Source organism: Bos taurus, chromosome 10 (genome assembly GCF_002263795.3).
Source record: "Bos taurus isolate L1 Dominette 01449 registration number 42190680 breed Hereford chromosome 10, ARS-UCD2.0, whole genome shotgun sequence".
Taxonomy (NCBI): domain Eukaryota; kingdom Metazoa; phylum Chordata; class Mammalia; order Artiodactyla; family Bovidae; genus Bos; species Bos taurus.
In genome coordinates, this window is record NC_037337.1 from 72,329,174 (window position 1) to 72,348,812 (window position 19,639).

Below are 19,639 nucleotides of genomic sequence, written 5' to 3' on the forward strand. Positions count from 1 at the left end.
AATTATGATTTTGTTTAGCAGTTTACTTAAATTACCAAATTCTGCCTAGTAAAATGGTTAATTTGTATACTGCAGGTATGGCAAAATACAGAAAATGCTTTATTGGAGACAGTCATTGTATCAGCAGTGCACTTGCTGATCTCCAATACAGACCTATGGTGGAGCAGAAGCCTGGATACAGGAATCAAACTCTTACTGGTGATTATGTTTTTTTAACATCTTTAATGAGATGTATTTCATATACCATAAAATCATTCACTTAAAGTCTGAAGTTCTGTGGTACATATTCAGAACTTTGCAGCCATCACCACAATCTTAGATAATTTTCAACATCCCAGAAAGAAACCTCATACACATTAATAGTCATTTCCATTCCACTCTCCATCCATTCTACTACTCCAGCCCCAGCAACTATTAATCTACTGTTTCCAAGGACTTTCTAGTTCTGGACATTTCACATGATCAAAATTATCTAGTATGTTGTCTTTTGCATTTGGCAAAAGACACCAACAGTTGTATTACTTTTTCACTATAGGATTTTCATTAATGTGAACTCTATTTTTGTGATTTTAATAGTGCATTTCTCTGAATGCTAATGGTTCATCTCTATGCATTTTTATTGGCCATTTATGTATGTTTTTGAAGGAAATGTCTATTCAAATTCTTTGTCCATTTTTACCCGGGTTATTTGCCTTTTTACTGTTAAGTTTAATAAGAGTTCTTCATATATTCTGCATAAGTTCCTTGACAGATATATGATCAGGAAAAATTTTCTCCCATTATGTAGGTTTTCTTTAGCTTACTTGATAATGTCCTTTGAAGCAAAAAAGTTTTAATTTTTATGAAGTTCTATTTATTTCTGTTGTTGCTTGTATTTTTTTGGTGTCATATCTAATAAACACTGCTTTCAAGATCATAAAGATTTACTATGTCTTCTAGTTCTTACACTTGATTCTGTGATCTACTTGGAATTAATTTTTGTGTATATTATGAGGTAAATTTCCAAGTCCATTCTTTTGTATATGGATGTACAGTGGTTTCAGTATCATTTATTCAAAAAGCTATTTTTCCCTCAGTGACTTCTCTTGGCACCTTGTTGAAAGTCAAGTAACAAATATAAGGGTTCATTTCTGGACACTCATTCTCTTTTCCATTCGTCTATATATCTGTCCTTATGCCAGTACAACACTGTCTTGATTACAATACTAGCTTTGTAGTAGTTTTAAAATTGGGAAGTGTGGATCTTATGACTTTGTGGGTTTTTTTCAAGATTGTTTGACTATATTAATAATTCTTAAATGTTTATAGTATTCAGTATGTATCTTATTTTGTACTATGTAGTATTTTGTAGTATTGAAGCTATCAGCTTTTCTCTTTGGGAAGCTTTTAAATTACTAATTCAGTTTCTCTACTTGTTATATGTGTAGTCAGATTTTCTCTTTTTTCTTGAATCAGTTTTGGTAATTTATGTCTTTTTCTTAGAAGTTGTCAATTTTATCTAAGTGACCTAATTTTTTGGCATATGGTTTTTCATAATATTCTCTTTATGTTTTTTTCTGTAAGAGAAAAAACAGTTTTTTGCTGGTAATGTTATCTGTTTCATTCCTGATTTTAGTAATTTACATCTTCTATGTATTTTTCTTGGTCAGTCTGACTAAAAGTTTGTCAGTTTTGTTGATCTCCTCAAAAAAAAAAAAAAAAAAAAAACAGCTTTTGGTTTCATTGATTTTATCTATAATTTTTCTATCCTCTATTTTACTAATTTCTACTCTAGTCTTTATTATTTCTCTACCTCTGCTTACGTGAGATTTAGTTGCTCTTTGTTCTCTAGTTTCCTAAGATGGAAGATTAGGTTACTGGTTTAAGATACTTCTGTTCTTTTAATATATACAGTTGTAACTATAAATTTCCCTCTGAGGATTATTTTTGCTTTGTCACAAGTTTTGATTTGTGTTTCATTCATCTGAAAATGTTTTGTTATTTATCTTGTGATTTCTTCTTTGACCTGTTGTTTATTTAGGAATATGTCTTTTAATTTCAACATTTCATTCTGTTGTTGATTTAATTCAGTTTTGATTGAAGAACATACTTTTATGATTGTATAAATATATTTAGTATGATTTCAGTCAGTTGAGATTTGTCGTTTGGCATGGTGTATAATTAAGATTAAGATTTCTTAATCTGTAAAGTATTCTCTAAAATAAGGATAAATTAAGTATAGTTGCTTAACTATTCACTACTTCTAGTTCTTATGACTTAACAAGCATGTAACGCAGAGCTTAATCAACCATAAGATAGATGTAGCACTCTGTCATTTCTCTTTAGTACTACTTTTTTTTAAGAGAGTCTAAACTTTTAAAAATATAGTCTCATTTGCTAATTGTGGGAATCAAGAAAATTATAACAGAGAATCTTACATTAGGGCAATCCTCTCAGAAATCTTGGGGCAATGATAAAATTATATTTATTGTTTTTCTTATATGATCTTGAAAATTCATGATAAGTATTTAAGAATAAAAAAGTCGTTTTTATGTCTCTCCAGGTTGGTATCATGCGTGATCGTCTGATTCAGTTCATCGCTAAATTGCAGTTTGCTGTGACTGTGTTTGTGGCATCGTGGACAGAGAAAAAACGTAGAAAATCAGCCACCACTTTGGGTGTACTCAACATTGTCTTCTCTCCATTCATGTTGGTCTTCATAGTTTTTTCTACACTGCTCTCCTCTCCCTTACTCCCCCTCTTTACCCTTCCTTTGTTCTTGGTGGGGTTTCCTCGACCTATTCAGAGTTGGCCAGGAGTGGTGGGCACCACAGCCTGTGTGTGTGCAGATACAGTGTACTATTGCCAGATGGTCCCAGGTTTAACCACTGCGCTGCAGTCTGCAATGGCAGCTGGGAGTTTAGGTAAGTGAAAGGGTTGTACTTAAGACATCTTCAGTAATATATTTGAAGTATAGGAAAATGAACACACAGAAAAACAGTATTTTGATCCAACTATTATACAGATTCTAATACTTTGATGTGCAGGCAGACAGACTAAATATGAAGAAGTATATCTTCTTGTTTTGAGGTAAATAAAGTCATAAAATAAAAATACTGAGTGAAAATTTCATTAACACCTTAATTTTGGCAATTTTTAAGAAACATTTTCTTGACTCAAATCAGGTTATAGTCCCACCATGATGCATGAAAACACCTTATTTTCCAAAATTTTCATGAATTTATGATGAGTTCATGTCAGGTAGAAGTAACAGCTTAAGCCCATAGAGTGAAAACCAGTTTTATATATCAAATTGAAGAACTTAAAGAAGTGTGCTTGTGTCTTACTAGTTACTATAACCAGTATTACGTATCAAATTGAAGAACTTAAAGAAGTGTGCTGTGTATTACTAGTTACTATCTACCAACTGCAGCAGTCTGACAAGGCTAGAGGCAAGGTAGCATAAAAGCTTTGGTCCGTGATCCATAGCCTTCCAAAATGAAGTGCTGTATGAATATTAGCAAGATTTTTGATGAGAATGGACTAATATTATAATCATAATTTTGTGATAGCTTTCTAATTTCATCATACACTATGTAAGTTCAACTATTTTATATTTCTCAAGATTGGCTTTAGAGAAGGTACAAACTGATGACAATAGTTCGTTGTCTCCTGCCATATACCTTAGCCGCGTATTTGGTTTAAATATGGCCAGTGACTTCCTAGCACACTGACTCCGCTAGCAAAGAATAGCAATTTAAAATTGGAATTGTTATGTTTACTTGGGTTGAGTTTTTAACATTATCTATTAAGTGAGATAATTTAGTAAAAACTTTTTGTAATACAAATTTTTCATGAATAGTCATTTTCCTTTCTTATAGGAAATATTCTACACTTTAAATACTTTATCCAGTTCCAATTAATTTTTATTATTTAGTGCAGTGCCACTTTTTAAAATACCTGTAAGGTTAAACTCACATCTGAAATAATAAATACCTTATACCTTATTATCAAATCAATTATATTCATCCAGTAAGTGTATTTTAAGTATTTCCTGGAGAAAAAGCAAACAAACAACAGTGAGGTAACATTTCACACACATCTGATTGGCAAAATGTAAAAAAAAAAAAAGCCTGATATTAACAAGTGTTAGCTATGGAGTGGAAATAGAAACTCTCAAACCTTGCTGGAAGGGAATGTGTAAATTCATACAGCTATCTTGACGAGTACATTTAATAGTCTGTAGTAATGATGTACATATCTCATGACCTAAGGAGTCCAGTTTTAGATTTTATGGTCCAGTGACTCCAGTTCTAGAGAAACTCTTGCACATGTGTTTTGGGGGTCCCAGGTTTGATGATTTTCTAGGACACATAGGACTCAGCATATGGTTGTGCTCATATCTAAGATTTAATATAGCAAAAGGATGCAAAACAAAGACAGCAAAGGAAAATCACATAGGGTGAAAAGACTGGAAAGCTTCCAGGCATCCTCTCCCAGTGGGGTTACACAGAACGTGTTTAATTTCCCAGCAACTTGTTGTGACAGTATGTGTGATATGTTGACTACTGGGGAAGCTTATTTGAGACTCAGTGCCTAAACCTTATATTGAGGGGTGGTCATGTAGGCCCCTCTGCCTACCACAGGCCAAAATTCCAGCCTCCCAAAAGGAAAGCAAGTGTTCAGTATAAACTGTATTATTTGCACAAACAGTTTAGGCCCAAAGAGAGACTGTTTATCAGTTAGGGTAGTGAAATACAAGTTTCCAAGGCCAACTTTGTAAGCAGACCTTTTATTTGATAGCAGTACAAACAGATTTGTACAAAGTAATTTATACAGCTTTATTTATAATAGGGAAAAATTGGAAAACATGAAGTGTTTATTACCAGGGAAATGAATATTTAAATTTAGCTACATTCATACAATGAATTCTCAGTGCTGTTACAGTGAATGAGCTTTGTAGTCAATAAAATATCTCAGAGACATAATGTTAAGAGAAAAACTAAGTTTTAAGAGTATTTGTATTATAGTCTGGTAGGTAGCATTTTATGTAAGTTTTTAACAGCACAAATCACTTTTATAGGCATGTATAAAAATGTCCAAAATATGTTTGTTTTCCTAATATATTTAGCATGTATTTAGAATTTTATGTAAGAGGTTCTCATTTGTTGTTTTTATGGAAAATATATTCTTAAATTCTTATTAATTATCACCTATAGTTTTCTCTTCCAACTGTTCTGTAAAAAGCTTAATTTCTCCTGATATGCAATGGATAGTCATTTGTATTTTTGACATAAAAAGAGGGTAGAAAGAGTTGTGAATTAGTTCCTAGTGTTTTATCAATTTTTTAAAAATTCACATGGCAAAATAAAACAAGCTTGAACAATTACTTACTTTTTTTTCTAATTTGTTTTAGGTCTCCTCTTACCTGGGTCTCATTACTTGGGCCGTTTTCAGGATCGTTTAATATGGATAATGATTCTAGAATGTGGTTATACTTATTGCTGTGTTAACATTAAGGTCATTGTGCATTTGAAATCTCTTTTACAAGTTAAAATTTTTGTTAAGCACACATCAGAGACTTAATAGCTCACTTTGAAAGAGTATCTTTTAATTATTTGTGAAACACCTAGGATTGTATATTTCAGTATGCACATATTGATAGACTAGTGTTGACTATATGATAGAGCATAATAACAAAGTATACTTGCCCCTTTTTTATCCAGTCTTATTCTTTTTATCCTTATCTGGTTGAGCATCTCAAAAAGGTGACTGAGTAATATTTTCTTCACTCCTATATCATATAAGCATTCTCAACTTAATAAAAACCTTCTTTTGACCCCACTTCCCTTGCCTGCTAACACTCTGTTTTTCTCCTTTCAGAGCAAAATGCTTTATTAGAATTGCTTATCATCATGTCTACAATTTTCATTTCTCCCATTTTCTCTTTAATTACCCTAGTTTTTGACCCTTTCTATTACGCTACTGAAAAACCACTAATGTCAAGGTCTCCAATGACTGAGGATTGCTTAATCCAGTGATCAGTTCTTACACCTGGTCTTATTTGACCTGTCAGAAGCATTTGACACAGTTGATCTCTTCAGTTGTTTCATGGATTAATCCTTGACAGTCTCTTCTGATGGTACCTTCCCTCTTCCTTGACTTCTTAATATCAGACTGGCCCAGTTCTTGCTGACAATTCCATCCTTCTGGTAGCTCAGCTCAAAAACATTTGGGCTTTAGTGATATTTGATTCCTTGTTTACTTCTATACCCCACATCCAATCCAGTAAGAAATCTTATTGGCTCCGCCTTTGTCATCCTGTATCCCACTACTTCTCACCTCCCTGCCCTCAGCCCCTTTCATCCTTTTCATGGGTAACTGCAATTGCTTCCTAATTGGGTCTCTGCTTCTACTTCTGGTCCCACAACTAGCCTATTACCACCCAGAATGATCTTTAATATCTAAGTCAGATCATGCCACCTCTCTACTCAAAATTCTACAGAGGATTTCTTCTTTTGTTCAGAGTAAAAGCCAAGGCCCTAAATGGTCAAGCTCCCTGTTTTCTGTTTTGTTTCATCTGCTGCTTTAACTGTCTCACTCCACTCCAGCATACTGGCTGTTCCTTCTGCCTGGAACACCCTTCTTTCAGGTAGCCACACAGCTAACTCTCTCATCGGCTTTAAGGCTTTGCTCAAATGTCACCTCAGTAAGGTCTACTATGACTATTCTGTTTAAAATTGTATACCCACTCCCATCCTGACTGCACTTCCAATCCTCCTGGCTTGCTTTACTTTTTCTCTGTTTTTATAGCTCTTATACCTTCTAATAAATTGTGTAATTTACTTATTAATTTTATTGTTGATTACCTGTGTCCCCCCAATTTTCTTTTTTTTTTTTTTTTTTGTTCTATCAGTTTATTGCTACCAACCCATCTCCCTCCACCCTCATGCACTCATGCTCAGTCGTGTAACCCCATAGACTGCTGTCCACCAGGCTCCTCTGTCCATGGACTTTTCCAGGCAAGAATACTAGAGTGGGTTGCCATTTCCTTCTCCACCCCCCCAATTTTCTAACATAAAAGTCACAAGAGCAAGGATCTTTGTTTTTATTTGGAGACTATATCCTAAGCCATTGGAACAGTGCCTGGCACATAGTAGGCCTTTACTAAGTATTTGTTGAATGAATAGTGAATGAATGAATTTTTTTGTCTTAGCACAGATTGGATAAAATTTCTTTGATTAGAAAGCTGTTCCTTTAGTCCAGTGGTTCTCAAAATCCAGTTCTTCAGATTAGTAATTTTATCATCTCCTTGGAACTTATTAGAAATGCAATTTTGAGGCCTCAACCCAGACCTACTGAATCAGAAACTCTGGGTCAGTGCCCAGCAATCTGTTTTAACAAGCCTCCCGTGCTTCTGACTCACCTAAAGTTTGAGAACTAGCTTTCTAGTCTAACATGTACAAGTAGGAGAAGGCAAAAAATCATGCAAAATATGGAGGATATTTTCATTGCTTAGTTTAGTTCTGTTTTTTAAATGGTATGGTTTTAAAATATCTAATTATGCAGGTCCTTTTATAATCTTTTGTGCTTCATGTAACACTTTAAAAATTTGACAAAGCACTTTCATTACTTAATTTAATCTTCACAGTCCTATATGCCAGGGCTATTTTTCTTTGAAAGAGAAGCAAAAGGAATCTCAGAAGGTTAGTGACCTACTCAGGATTGTGTACTAGCATCTGAGCAGAGCCATTATTTAAAAGTAGTTTCTAATGTCACATTCCATGTTCTTTCCCTGGATCACAGTACAACCTACCAGCATTGCCTTTTATTAAAAACACTGGTAGTTTTGAGAAAATGTATAAATAAGCAATAATTACAATAATAATAATAGTAAAGAATGACCTGATGTATCCTCTTCAGGTGATTCATTTTAGGGAGGTAATCAAAATGTGTTTAAAATTTATATAGGAATATATTCAAAGTATTCATTCTTTCAGTATATATTTGTTGCATACCTACTGTGTGCCAGACACTGCTTTAGGCACTGAGGATATAGGAGTAACCAAAAGAGAGCTGATTTATGGAGTTTATATTGTAGTTGGAGGAGATAGAAAATAATCAAATACATACATCTATATTATTATTTTTATGTTATTATAATTTTTAAAAACTTGAACAGGGTACTGGTTAAATAAATTATGACATCTATACAGTAGAATAATGCTCTTATATAAAGTAGAATGGAAAGGATACAAAATTATGTGCATACTGTATATTTCCAATTTTGCTCCTTCCCAAATTTTTATAATTTAAAAAAGTTTTTAATAAGTGTGATTCAGTCTTGACCTACAGTCTTAAAATTATGGTCATACTCATTAAAATTGTTTTGCCAATTTCTATTGGAATTTCTATAATGTCTTTATTTTTTTTTTTTTCATGAACTCTGGAATTTCTATAATGTCTTTAAAAATGCAGCATTATTTTTCATTTCCTTAACCAACATAAAGTGTGTCATTAAGTTTGAATTAATATGTAGCTATCAGGTTAAATAATTTTTTTTCATTTTATATATTTTTATTATGAGAATGCAATCCATGAACAGTTATAAAACTGGTTACTTTTCTTTTTGTAAGAAGTGATCATAACCTCAAGTACTTTTTAATTTCTTCTTTAGGGGTTAGAATTGCAAGAGACATCCTGTCACACTGCTGAAGCTCGAAGAGTTGACGAAGTTTTTGAAAGTGCCTTTGAACAAGAAGAATATGTAAAACTATGTTCCATTAATGAACACTTTGGAAATGTTTTGACACCCTGTACTGTGTTGCCTGTGAAACTCTATTCTGATGCCAGGAATGTCCTGTCTGGCATAATTGATTCTCATGATAACTTAAAAGAATTTAAATGTGACCTTGTTAAAGTACTTGTATGGATACTTGTTCAGTACTGTTCTAGAAGGCCTAGCATGCTGGAGAATGTTCACAAAACTGAAAATAAAGGAAAAGCATCTCTAATAATCCTGCCTGCTTTGAATACTGAACCACAAACTGAATCTCCAGAAGACACAGATAGTTTAAATTCAGAAAATTTGGATGATTGGTCTGATGATGTTTTTGGCGAAGAGCCAACTATCAAAAAAGGAAAAGATGAAAAAGATCAGTTGAAAGTATTGCCAGGTATAAATTTGCCTATTCCCGGATCAGTAGAATCACAGAATGTTGAAAGTCATTCTACAAACACCGAAAAGAGTCTTTACCAAGCAGTTGCACTTGGATACCCTGCCATTGACAAAGGAAAACAGGAAGCGATGGCATTTATCCCTCTCATGGAGTTCAGTTGTTCTCATTCTCACTTATTAAGCTTGCCTGAAGAGTGGATGTCTAACTGTTTGCCTAATTCTAAAATGAAGGAGATGAGTTCATTATTTCCAGAAGACTGGTACCAGTTTATTTTAAGGCAGTTGAAATGTTTTCCTTCAAAAGAAAATGCCTCAAATGTAGTGGAAGAAATTGCAAAGGACAGAGTTCTAAAAGACTTTTATGTTCATGCAGTAATGACTTGTTACTTTAGTTTGTTTGGGGTAGACAATATGATTCCTAGTCCTGGTCATATATTGAGAGTTTACAGTGGTGTTTTGCCTTGGTCTCTTGCCTTGGATTGGCTCACAGAAAAACCAGACCTGTTCCAACTAGCCCTGAAAGCTTTCAGGTAGTTTATTTTGATTACATACAAGTTTTAATATTGGCGGGAAAATGTTGATTTTTTTAAAAAATAACTAAAAAAAAAATAACTTAGAAGGAGATGCTCTTCCATTTTTAATTTTAAAAAATGATCACTTTCCCAAAAATGAAAAAAAAATGCTTGGTATGTACTATGATTATATCAGGAATACACTTAAACATTATGTACTACTTTTTTTTTATATGGAGCATCTATGTTTTGTATGGCTTTCTGGATTTTTTTGCTTTAACTCTTATCATGTCTCTTTTTCTCTGAAATATGTATGATTGTAATTTAATATCTTAAAAATATTGATCAAACTTAAAATTCTTTGTGTCTCCATTTTTTAAGGTACACTCTGAAACTAATGATCGATAAAGCAAGTTTGGGTCCAATAGAAGACTTTAAAGAGTTGATTAACTGCCTTGAAGAATATGAAAGTGACTGGTACATAGGTTTGGTATCTGATGAAAAGTGGAAGGAAGCAGTTTTACAAGAAAAACCATACTTGTTTTCTCTGGGATATGATCCTAATATGGTAAGGTTAAAAATGTGTTCTTAAACATTTTTGTATATAAATCTTAAAGAATAGAAATCAGTTATAAAGTATTTAACCTCAGTGATGGAGATAACGTTCTAGGTATAAATATATCGATTATATTGGGACTTCCCTGGTGGTCAAGTGGTTAAGACTCCATACTCCCAATGTAGGCAGCACAGGTTCAACCCTGGTTGGGGAACTAAAATCCCACATGCCACACAGTACAGCCAAAAATTAAAAGAATAAATAATCAACATCCTAAAAGAAAGGGCAGATTCTTAGAAAGGTACAATCTCCCAAGACTGAACCAGAAACACAAACTATGAACTGAGATTGAAACTGTGATTTTAAAATGCACAAGAAACAGAAGTTCAAGACCAGATAGCTTCACAGGTAAATTCTGTCATTTAGAGAAGAGGTCACACCTATCCATCTGAAACTCTTCCAGAAAATTGCAGAGGAAGGAACACTGCTAAGCTCATTCTGTGAGGCCACCACCTGATACCCAAACCAGACAAAGATACCATTAAAAAAAAAAAAAAAAAAACAGGCCAGAACAAAAACTCTAGATTCCTGGTTGGTGACCTCATCAATGTACTGGAAGGATAAGGCACCTTGACTCCATAGGGAGAGGGCTTGGAAGCTCTGCAGAACCTCCCAGACCTCATCCAAAACTACAAGTGTCTTTAACAAGATTCTCCCTCTACCAGTGGTTAATGACTGGGACACCTTAACAAGGAGGAACCTCCACAATAAAGAAGAACCACAAACTTCCAGCATACAGAAAGGCCACCCCAAACACAGCAACCTAAATAAGATGAAAAGGCAGAGAAATATTCAGCAGGTAAAGGAACATGATCAAATCCCACCAAACCAAACAAAAGAGGAGGAGATAGGGAGTCTAACTGAAAAAGAATTCAGAATATTGATAGTAAAAATGATGCAAAATTTTGAAAACAAAATAGAGTTACAGGTAAATAGTCTGGAGACAAGGATTGAGAAGATGCAAGAAAAGTTTAACAAGGACCTAGAAGAAATAAATAGTAATGAATAATGCAGTAACTGAGATCAAAAGCATTCTGGAGGGAACCAACAGTAGAATAACTGAGGCAGAAGATAGGATAAGTGAGGTGGAAGATAGAATGGTGGAAATAAATGAAGCAGAGAGGAAAAAAGAATTAAATGAGGACAACCTCAGAGACCTCTGGCACAATGTTAAATACCCCAACATTCAAATCATAGGAGTCCCAGGAGAAGACAACAAAAAGAAAGGCCATGAGAAAATACTTGAGGAGATAATAGTTGAAAACTTCCCTAAAATGGAGAAGGAAATAGCTACCCAAGTCCAAGAAACCCAGAGAGTCCCAAAGAGGATAAACCCAAGGTGAAACACCCCAAGACACATATTAATCAAGTTAACAAAGATCAAACACAACAAATATTAAAAGCAGTAAGGGAAAAGCAACAAATAACCCACAAGGGGATTCCCATAAGGATAACAGCTGATCTTTCAATAAAAACTCTTCAAGGCAGAAGGGAATAGCAGGACATACTTAAAGTGATGAAAGAGAAAAACTTACAAACCAGATTACTGTACCCAGCAAGGGTCTCATTCACATATGAAGGAGAGATCAAAAGCTTTACAGATAAGCAAAAGCTCAGAGAATTCAGCACCACCAAACCAGCTCTTCAGCAAATGCTAAAGGATCTTCTCTGGACAGGAAACATAGAAAAGGTTTATAAACTCAAACCCAAAACAACAAAGTAAATGACAATAGGATCATACTTATCAATAATTACCTTAAACGTAAATGGGTTGAATGCCCCAACCAAAAGACAAAGACTGGCTGAATGGATACAAAAAACAACCCCTATATATGCTGTCTACAAGAGACCCACCTTAAACCTAGGGACACATACAGACTTAAAGTGAAGGGCTAGAAAAAGATATTTCATGCAAATGGAGACCAAAAGAAAGCAGGATTAGCAATACTCATATCAGATAAAATAGACTTTGAAATAAAGGCCATGAAAAGAGACAAAGAAGGACACTACATAATGATCAAAGGATCAATCCAAGAAGATATAACAATTATAAATATATATGCACCCAACATAGGAGCACCACAATATGTAAGGCAAATGCTAACAAATATGAAAGGGAAAATTAACAGTAACATAATAATAGTGGGAGACTTTAATACCCCACTCACACCTATGGATAGATCAACTAAACAGAAAATTAGCAAGGAAACACAAACTTTAAATGATACAATGGACCAGTTAGACCTAATTGATATCTATAGGACATTTCACCCTAAAACAATGAATTTCACCTTTTTCTCAAGTGCACACAGAACCTTCTCCAGGATCACATCCTGGGCCATAAATCTAGCCTTGGTAAATTCAAAAAAATTGAAATCATCTCAAACATCTTTTCTGATCACAATGTGGTAAGATTAGATGTCAACTACAGGGGAAGAAAAACTATTAAAAATACAAACATATGGATCTAAACAACATACTTCTGAATAACCAACAAATCACAGAAGAAATCAAAAAAGAAATCAAAATATGCATAGAAATGAATGAAAATGAAAACACAACAACCCAAAACCTATGGGATTCAGTAAAAGCAGTGCTAAGGGGAAGGTTCATAGCAATACAAGCATACTTCAAGGAACAGGAGAGAAAACAAATAACCTAACTCTATACCTAAAACAACTAGAAAAGGAAGAAATTAAGAACCCCAGTGTTAGTAGAAGGAAAGAAATCACAAAAATTAGGGCAGAAATAAATGCAAAAGAAACAAAAGAGACCATAGCAAAAATCAACAAAACTAAAAGCTGGTTCTTTAGAAGTTAAATAGACAAACCATTAGCCTGACTCATCAAGAAACAAAGGGAGAAGAATCAAATCAACAAACTTATAAATGAAAATGGAGAAATCACAACAACACAGAAATACAAACGATCATAAGAGACTACTATAAGCAACTATATGCCAATAAAATGGACAACTTGGAAGAAATGGACAAATTCTTAGAAAACTATAACTTTCCAAAACTGAACCAGGAAGAATTAGAAAATCTTAACAGACCCACCACAAGGACAGAAATCGAAACAGTAATCAGAAATCTTCCAACAAACAAAAGCCTAGGACCAGATGGCTTCACAGCTGAATCCTACCAAAAATTTAGAGAAGAGCTAACACCTATTCTACTCAAACTCTTCCAGAAAATTGCACAGAAAGGTAAACTTCCAAACTCATTCTATGAGGCCACCATCACCCTAATACCAAAACCAGACAAAGATGCCACAAAAAAAGAAAACTACAGGCCAATATCACCGATGAACATAGATGCAAAAATCCTTAATAAAATTCTAGCAAACAGAATCCAACAACATATTAAAAAGATCATACATCATGATCCAAGTGGGCTTTATCCCAAGGATGCAAGGATTCTTCAATATTCACAAATCAATCAATGTGATACACATTAGCAAAAGATAAAAACCATATGATTATCTCAATAGATGCAGAGAAAGCCTTTGACAAAATTCAGTATCCAAAAAAAAAAAAAATTCAACATCCATTTATGGTAAAAACCCTCCAGAAAGCAGGCATAGAAGGAACATACCTCAACATATAAAAGCCATATATATGATAAACCTACAGCAAACATTTCCCCTAAAGTCAGGAACAAGACAAGGATGCCCACTCTCACCACTACTATTCAACATAGTTTTGGCCACAGCAATCAGGGCAGAAAAAGAAATAAAAGGAATCCAGATTGGAAAAGAAGAAGTAAAACTCTCACTGTTTGCAGATGACATGATCCTCTGCATAGAAAATCCTAAAGACTCCACCAGAAAATTACTAGAGCTAATCAATGAATACAGTAAAGTTGCAGGATATAAAATTAACACACAGAAATCCCTTGTATTCCTATACACTAACAATGAGAAAACAGAAATTAAGGAAACAGTTCCATTCAGCATTGCAATGAAAAGAATAAAATACTTAGGAATAAATCTACCTAAAGAAACAAAAGACCTATCTATAGAAAACTATAAAACACTGAAGAAAGAAATCAAAGATGACACAAATAGATGGAGAAATATACCATGTTCATGAATCGAAAGAATCAATATAGTGAAAATTAGTATACTACCCAAAGCAATCTATAGATTCAGTGCAATCCCTAATCAAGCTACCAATGGGATTTTTCAGAGAATTAGAACAAATAATTTCACAATTTCTATGGAATTACAAAAAACCTCGAATAGCCAAAGCAATCTTGAGGAAGAATGGAAGTGGAGGAATCAATCTGCCTGACCTCAGGCTATACTACAAAGCAGCAGTCATCAAGACAGTATGGTACTGGCACAAAGACAGAAACATAGATCAGTGGAACAAAATAGAAAGCCCAGAGATAAATCCACGCACCTATGGACACCTTATCCTTGACAAAGGAGGCAAGAATATACAATGGAGAAAAGACAATCTCTTTAACCTCTTTAACAGTGCTGGGGAAACTGGTCAACCACTTGTAGAAGAATGAAACTAGAACACTTTCTAACAGCATACACAAAAATAAACTAAAAATGGATTAAAGATCTAAATGTAAGACCAGAAACTATAAAACTCCTAGAGGAAAACATATGCAAAACACTCTGACATAAATCATAGCAGGATTATCTATGACCCACCTCCCAGAGTAATGGAAATAAAAGCAAAAATAAACAAATGGGACCTAATTAATCTTAAATGCTTTTGCACAACAAAAGAAACTAGAAGCAAGGTGAAAAGATAACCTTCAGAATGGGAGAAAATAATAGCAAATGAAGCAACTGACAAAGAATTAATCTCAAAAATATATAAGCAACTCCTGAAGCTCAATTCCAGAAAAATAAGTGACCCAATCCAAAAATGGGCCAAAGAACTAAACAGACATTTCTCCAAAGAAGAGATACAAATGGCTAACAAACACATGAAAAGAGGATGCTCAACATCACTCATTATCAGAGAAATGCAAATCAAAACCACAATGAGGTACCATCTCACGCTGGACAGCATGGCAGCTATCAAAAAGTCTACAAATAACAAATGCTGGAGAAGGTGCGGAGAAAAAGAACCCTCTTACACTGTTGGTGGGAATGCAAACTAGTACAGCCACTATGGAGAACAATGTGGAGATTCCTTAAAAAACTGGAAATAGAACTGCCATACGACCCAGCAATCCCACTGCTGGGCATACACACCAAGGAAACCAGAATTGAGAGAGACACGTGTACCCCAGTGTTCATTGCAGCACTGTTTACAATAGCCAGGACATGGAAGCAACCTAGATGTCCATCGGCATATGAATGGATAAGAAAGTTGTAGTACCAAAAAAAGAAAGCTGTGGTACATATACACAATGGAATATTACTCAACTGTTAAAAAGAATGCATTTGAATCAGTTCTAATGAGGTGGATGTAACTGGAACCTATTATACAGAGTGAAGTAAGTCAGAAAGAAAAGCACCAAAACAGTATATTAACTCATATATATGGAATTTAGAAAGATGGTAATGATGACCCTATATGTGATACACAGATGTAAAGAACAGACTATTGGACTTTGTAGGAGAAGGTGAGGGAGGGATGATTTGAGAGACTAGCATTGAAACATGAATATTATCATATGTGAAATAGATCACCAGTCCAGGTTTGATGCATGAGGCAGGTGCTCAGGGTTGGTGCACTGGGATAACCCTGAGGGATGGGATGGGAAGGCAGTGGGAGGGAGGGTAAGGATGGGGAACACATGTACACCCATGGCTGATTCATGTCAATGTATGGCAAAAACCACCACAGTATTGTAATTAGCCTCCAAAAAAATAAAACAGGCCAGTATCAATGATGAACATAGATGTAAAAATTTTCATTGAAATACTAGTCCACTTATCCCAACAATACATTTAGAAGATCATATACCATGATCAAGTGGGATTTTTCTGAGGAATGCAAGGATTCTTTAATATCCACAAAAAAATAAATGTGATACACTACATTAACAAATTAAAATATTTGATAATCTCAATAAATGCAGAAAAGGGTTTTGACAAAATTCACCATCCATTTATGGTAAATACTTTCCAGAAGGTAGGGGTATAAAGGGAACATACCTCAACATAATAAAGGCCACATATGACACTCGTAGCTAACATCATACTCATGGTATCAGGGAACATGAAAAATGTTCGGTATTGCCAGTTACTAGAGAAACATAAATCAAAACTGCAATGAGATATCACCTCAGACCAGTCAAAATAGCGAATATCAAAAAAATCCACAAATAATAAATGCTGGAGAGAGTGTGGAGAGTTCAAGGAACCCTCTTATATTGTTGGTGGGGAGGTAAATAGGTACAGCCACTATGGAGAGCAATACAAAAGTTCCTTAAAGAACTAAAAATAGTTACCATATGATCCAGTAATCCTAGTCCTGGACATATATCTGAAAGAAGACAAAAACTCTAATCAAGAAGATCCATGCACCCTAGTGTTATAGCAGCACTCTTTACCAATAGCCAAGACATGGAAGCAACCTAAATATCCACTGACAGCTGAATGGATAAAGATGTACACACACACGAATACTACTCAACCATTAGTGGTTGCTTATGACTGGGGGAATTAGGGATAGGAGGGTGATAGCTTAAGAGTACAGTTTCTTTTTGAGGTCCTGAAAATATCCAGAAATTGTGAAGATGGTTACACATATCTGAATATACTAAAACACCATTAAATTATTTGGAATATGAAATATATCTCAATAATTGGATGATTGTTCACTGACTAATATTTATGACTTACATTTTGCTGAGGCCACATGGAGTGAGGGAATAGAGAAGAAAGTAAGAAGTGAGTACAGTGTCTGTCAGGAAATTTTTTTATTTCACGCTTAGTCGGAGAGCAACCAAATAGAAGTGATTCTTGATTTTGAAGACAAGCAACTCGTGTACATTTTGATATACCACTTTCTATTTAAGTTTGCTTAACTACAATGGAGTTTTTCTCTAAGTTTATAAATAAAGGCCTGAATATAATCTTCTCTTCTTTTTCTTTGCCTTCAACCTCCTTTCTTCTTTACAGGGAGTTTACACTGGGAGAGTACTTACCCTTCAAGAATTATTGATCCATGTTGGGAAGTTAAATGCTGAAGCTGTTAGAGGTCAGTGGGCCAATCTTTCATGGGAATTGCTTTATGCCACAAATGATGATGAGGAACGTTATAGTATACAAGCTCATCCACTACTTTTAAGGAACCTTACAATACAAGCAGCTGATCCTCCCCTGGGATATCCAATTTATTCTTCAAAACCTCTCCATATACATTTGGTTTAGAGGCCATTTGACTTGTAAATGTATTGTGAGCAAATGAGATGTGTTTATTTTTTCATTCTAGAAAAGTTATCATTGTGATTCCTTGTACTTCACTGGACTTCCCTCTCTCCTCCCACAAGTCAGATGCCTGAGAAAAGCTAAGCTCTATAAAGTTGATTTTCTTAGATAACGTAGTGGTATAAAACAACAACTTTATGTATAACATAAAAGTTAGAATTAGTTGGCCAATATTTGTGCCCTATGGATTGTGGTAGGCTTTGGTAAATATAAAACATTTGTATAAGATTATAAAATGAATTTTTTAATGCTTTCTTTAATGTGTGATAAGTGACTTGCCTTAGAGTAGTCAACAACTATGTAATTTTTACATGCTTAAAAGATATACATATCAGTGTTTTTTATGTAATAATAATGGATCCTACTGAAGGTTACAAAATGTATATATATTTATTTGAAATATATTAAATTTTATAGTATTTTCAAACTTTGTGCTATTTATTTTAACATTTAACATGCTCTGAATGTTTTCATATAATCTATTCAGTTTCTTTTCATATACTTCAATTCAGAAACCTTAAAAACTTTGAATAAAGTCTCTTCCAAAAATTTTTAAAATTTTTTTCTAAATATCCTTTTGATATATTTAAAAGGAAAAGGGTTCATCCCATTCATCATGTGAATACTTAGCAGAATTAGCAACATTAAGGTAATCTGATTATGACTGTTAGAGGCCATTCTGTAGATCTGGCTCATTGTGCATTTCTTTTCCACTGAATATACTGATTCTGAAGAATCACTTGCCCAATACGACTACCAGTTACTATTGTCTTAAGTTGTTTGAACTCAAGCCAAAAACAGATAGGAGAAAAATTTTCATAATGTGATCAGGGTTTTATTTTCATTCTTTTGCTGCTTAGGAACTTTTTACAGGAACTTACAAGGAGGATAAATAATGAATCTGCATCATTTGAGATGAATTTTCTCTACACCTTTATTTTCCTCTATGTTGTTGTTCAGTCTCTCAGTCGTGTCCAACTCTTTGTGACCCCATGGATTGCAGCATACCAGGCTTCCCTGTCCTTTACAAACTCCCAGAGCTTGCTCAAACTCATGTCCATTGAGTTGGTGATGGCATCCAACCATCTAATTCTCTGTCATCCCCTTCTCCTCCTGCCTTCAGTCTTTCCCAGCATTAGGGTCTTTTCTCATGAGTCAGCTCTTCACATCAGATGGCCAAAGTATTGGAGCTTCAGCTTCAGCATCAGTCCTTCCAATGAATATTCAGTACTGATTTCCTTTAGGATGGACTGGTTGGATCTCCTTGCAGTCCAAGGGACTCTCAAGAGTCTTCTCCAACACCACAGTTCAAAAACATCAATTCTTTGGCACTCAGCCTTCTTTATGGTCCAACTCTGGAAAAACCATAGCTTTGATATATGGACCTTTGTTGGCAAAGTAATGTCTCTGCTTTTTAATATACTGTCATATTTTTAATATGGTGGTCATAGCTTTTCTTCCAAGGAGCAAGCATTTTTTAATTTCACGGCTGCAGTCACCATCTGCAGTGATTTTTGAGCCCAAGAAAATAAAGTCTCTCACTGTTTCAGTTGTTTCCCCATCTATTTGCCATGAGGTGATGGGACCAGATGCCATGAGCTTAGTTTTCTGAATGTTGAATTTTAAGCCAACTTTTTCACTGTCCTTTCACCTTCATCAAGAGGCTCTTTAGTTCCTCTTCACTTTCTGCCATAAGAGTGGTGTCATCTGCAGTTCTGAGGTTATTGATATTTCTCCTGGCAATCTTGATTCCAGCTATGCTTCATCCAGCCCAGCATTTTGTATGATGTACTCTGCATATAAGTTAAATAAGCAGGGTGACAATATACAGCCTTGACGTATTCCTTTCCCAATTTGGAACCGGTCCATTGTTCCATGTCTGGTTCTAGCTGTTACTTCTTGACCTGCATACAGATTTCTCAGGATGCAAGTAAGGCAGTCTGGTATT

At 34.6% G+C, this 19,639-nt stretch overlaps 1 protein-coding gene across 2 annotated transcripts in view; it reads left to right on the forward strand.

Moving 5' to 3' along the window:
• The window catches only part of PCNX4 (pecanex 4), a 38,235-nt gene extending 20,564 nt beyond the window's left edge, over positions 1–17,671 (forward strand). The window contains exons 6-11 of one of the 2 annotated variants that reach the window (XM_003586585.6): positions 76–198; positions 2,543–2,903; positions 5,396–5,499; positions 8,657–9,687; positions 10,051–10,237; positions 17,383–17,671. In XM_003586585.6, coding sequence (XP_003586633.1) covers positions 76–198; positions 2,543–2,903; positions 5,396–5,499; positions 8,657–9,687; positions 10,051–10,237; positions 17,383–17,634 — 2,058 coding nt within the window. In that variant the 3' untranslated portion in view covers positions 17,635–17,671. The remainder of the gene's footprint in view (positions 1–75; positions 199–2,542; positions 2,904–5,395; positions 5,500–8,656; positions 9,688–10,050; positions 10,238–17,382) is intronic. The other variant, XM_059890885.1, reaches the window with a different exon arrangement.
• Positions 17,672–19,639: the final 1,968 nt, after the last annotated feature.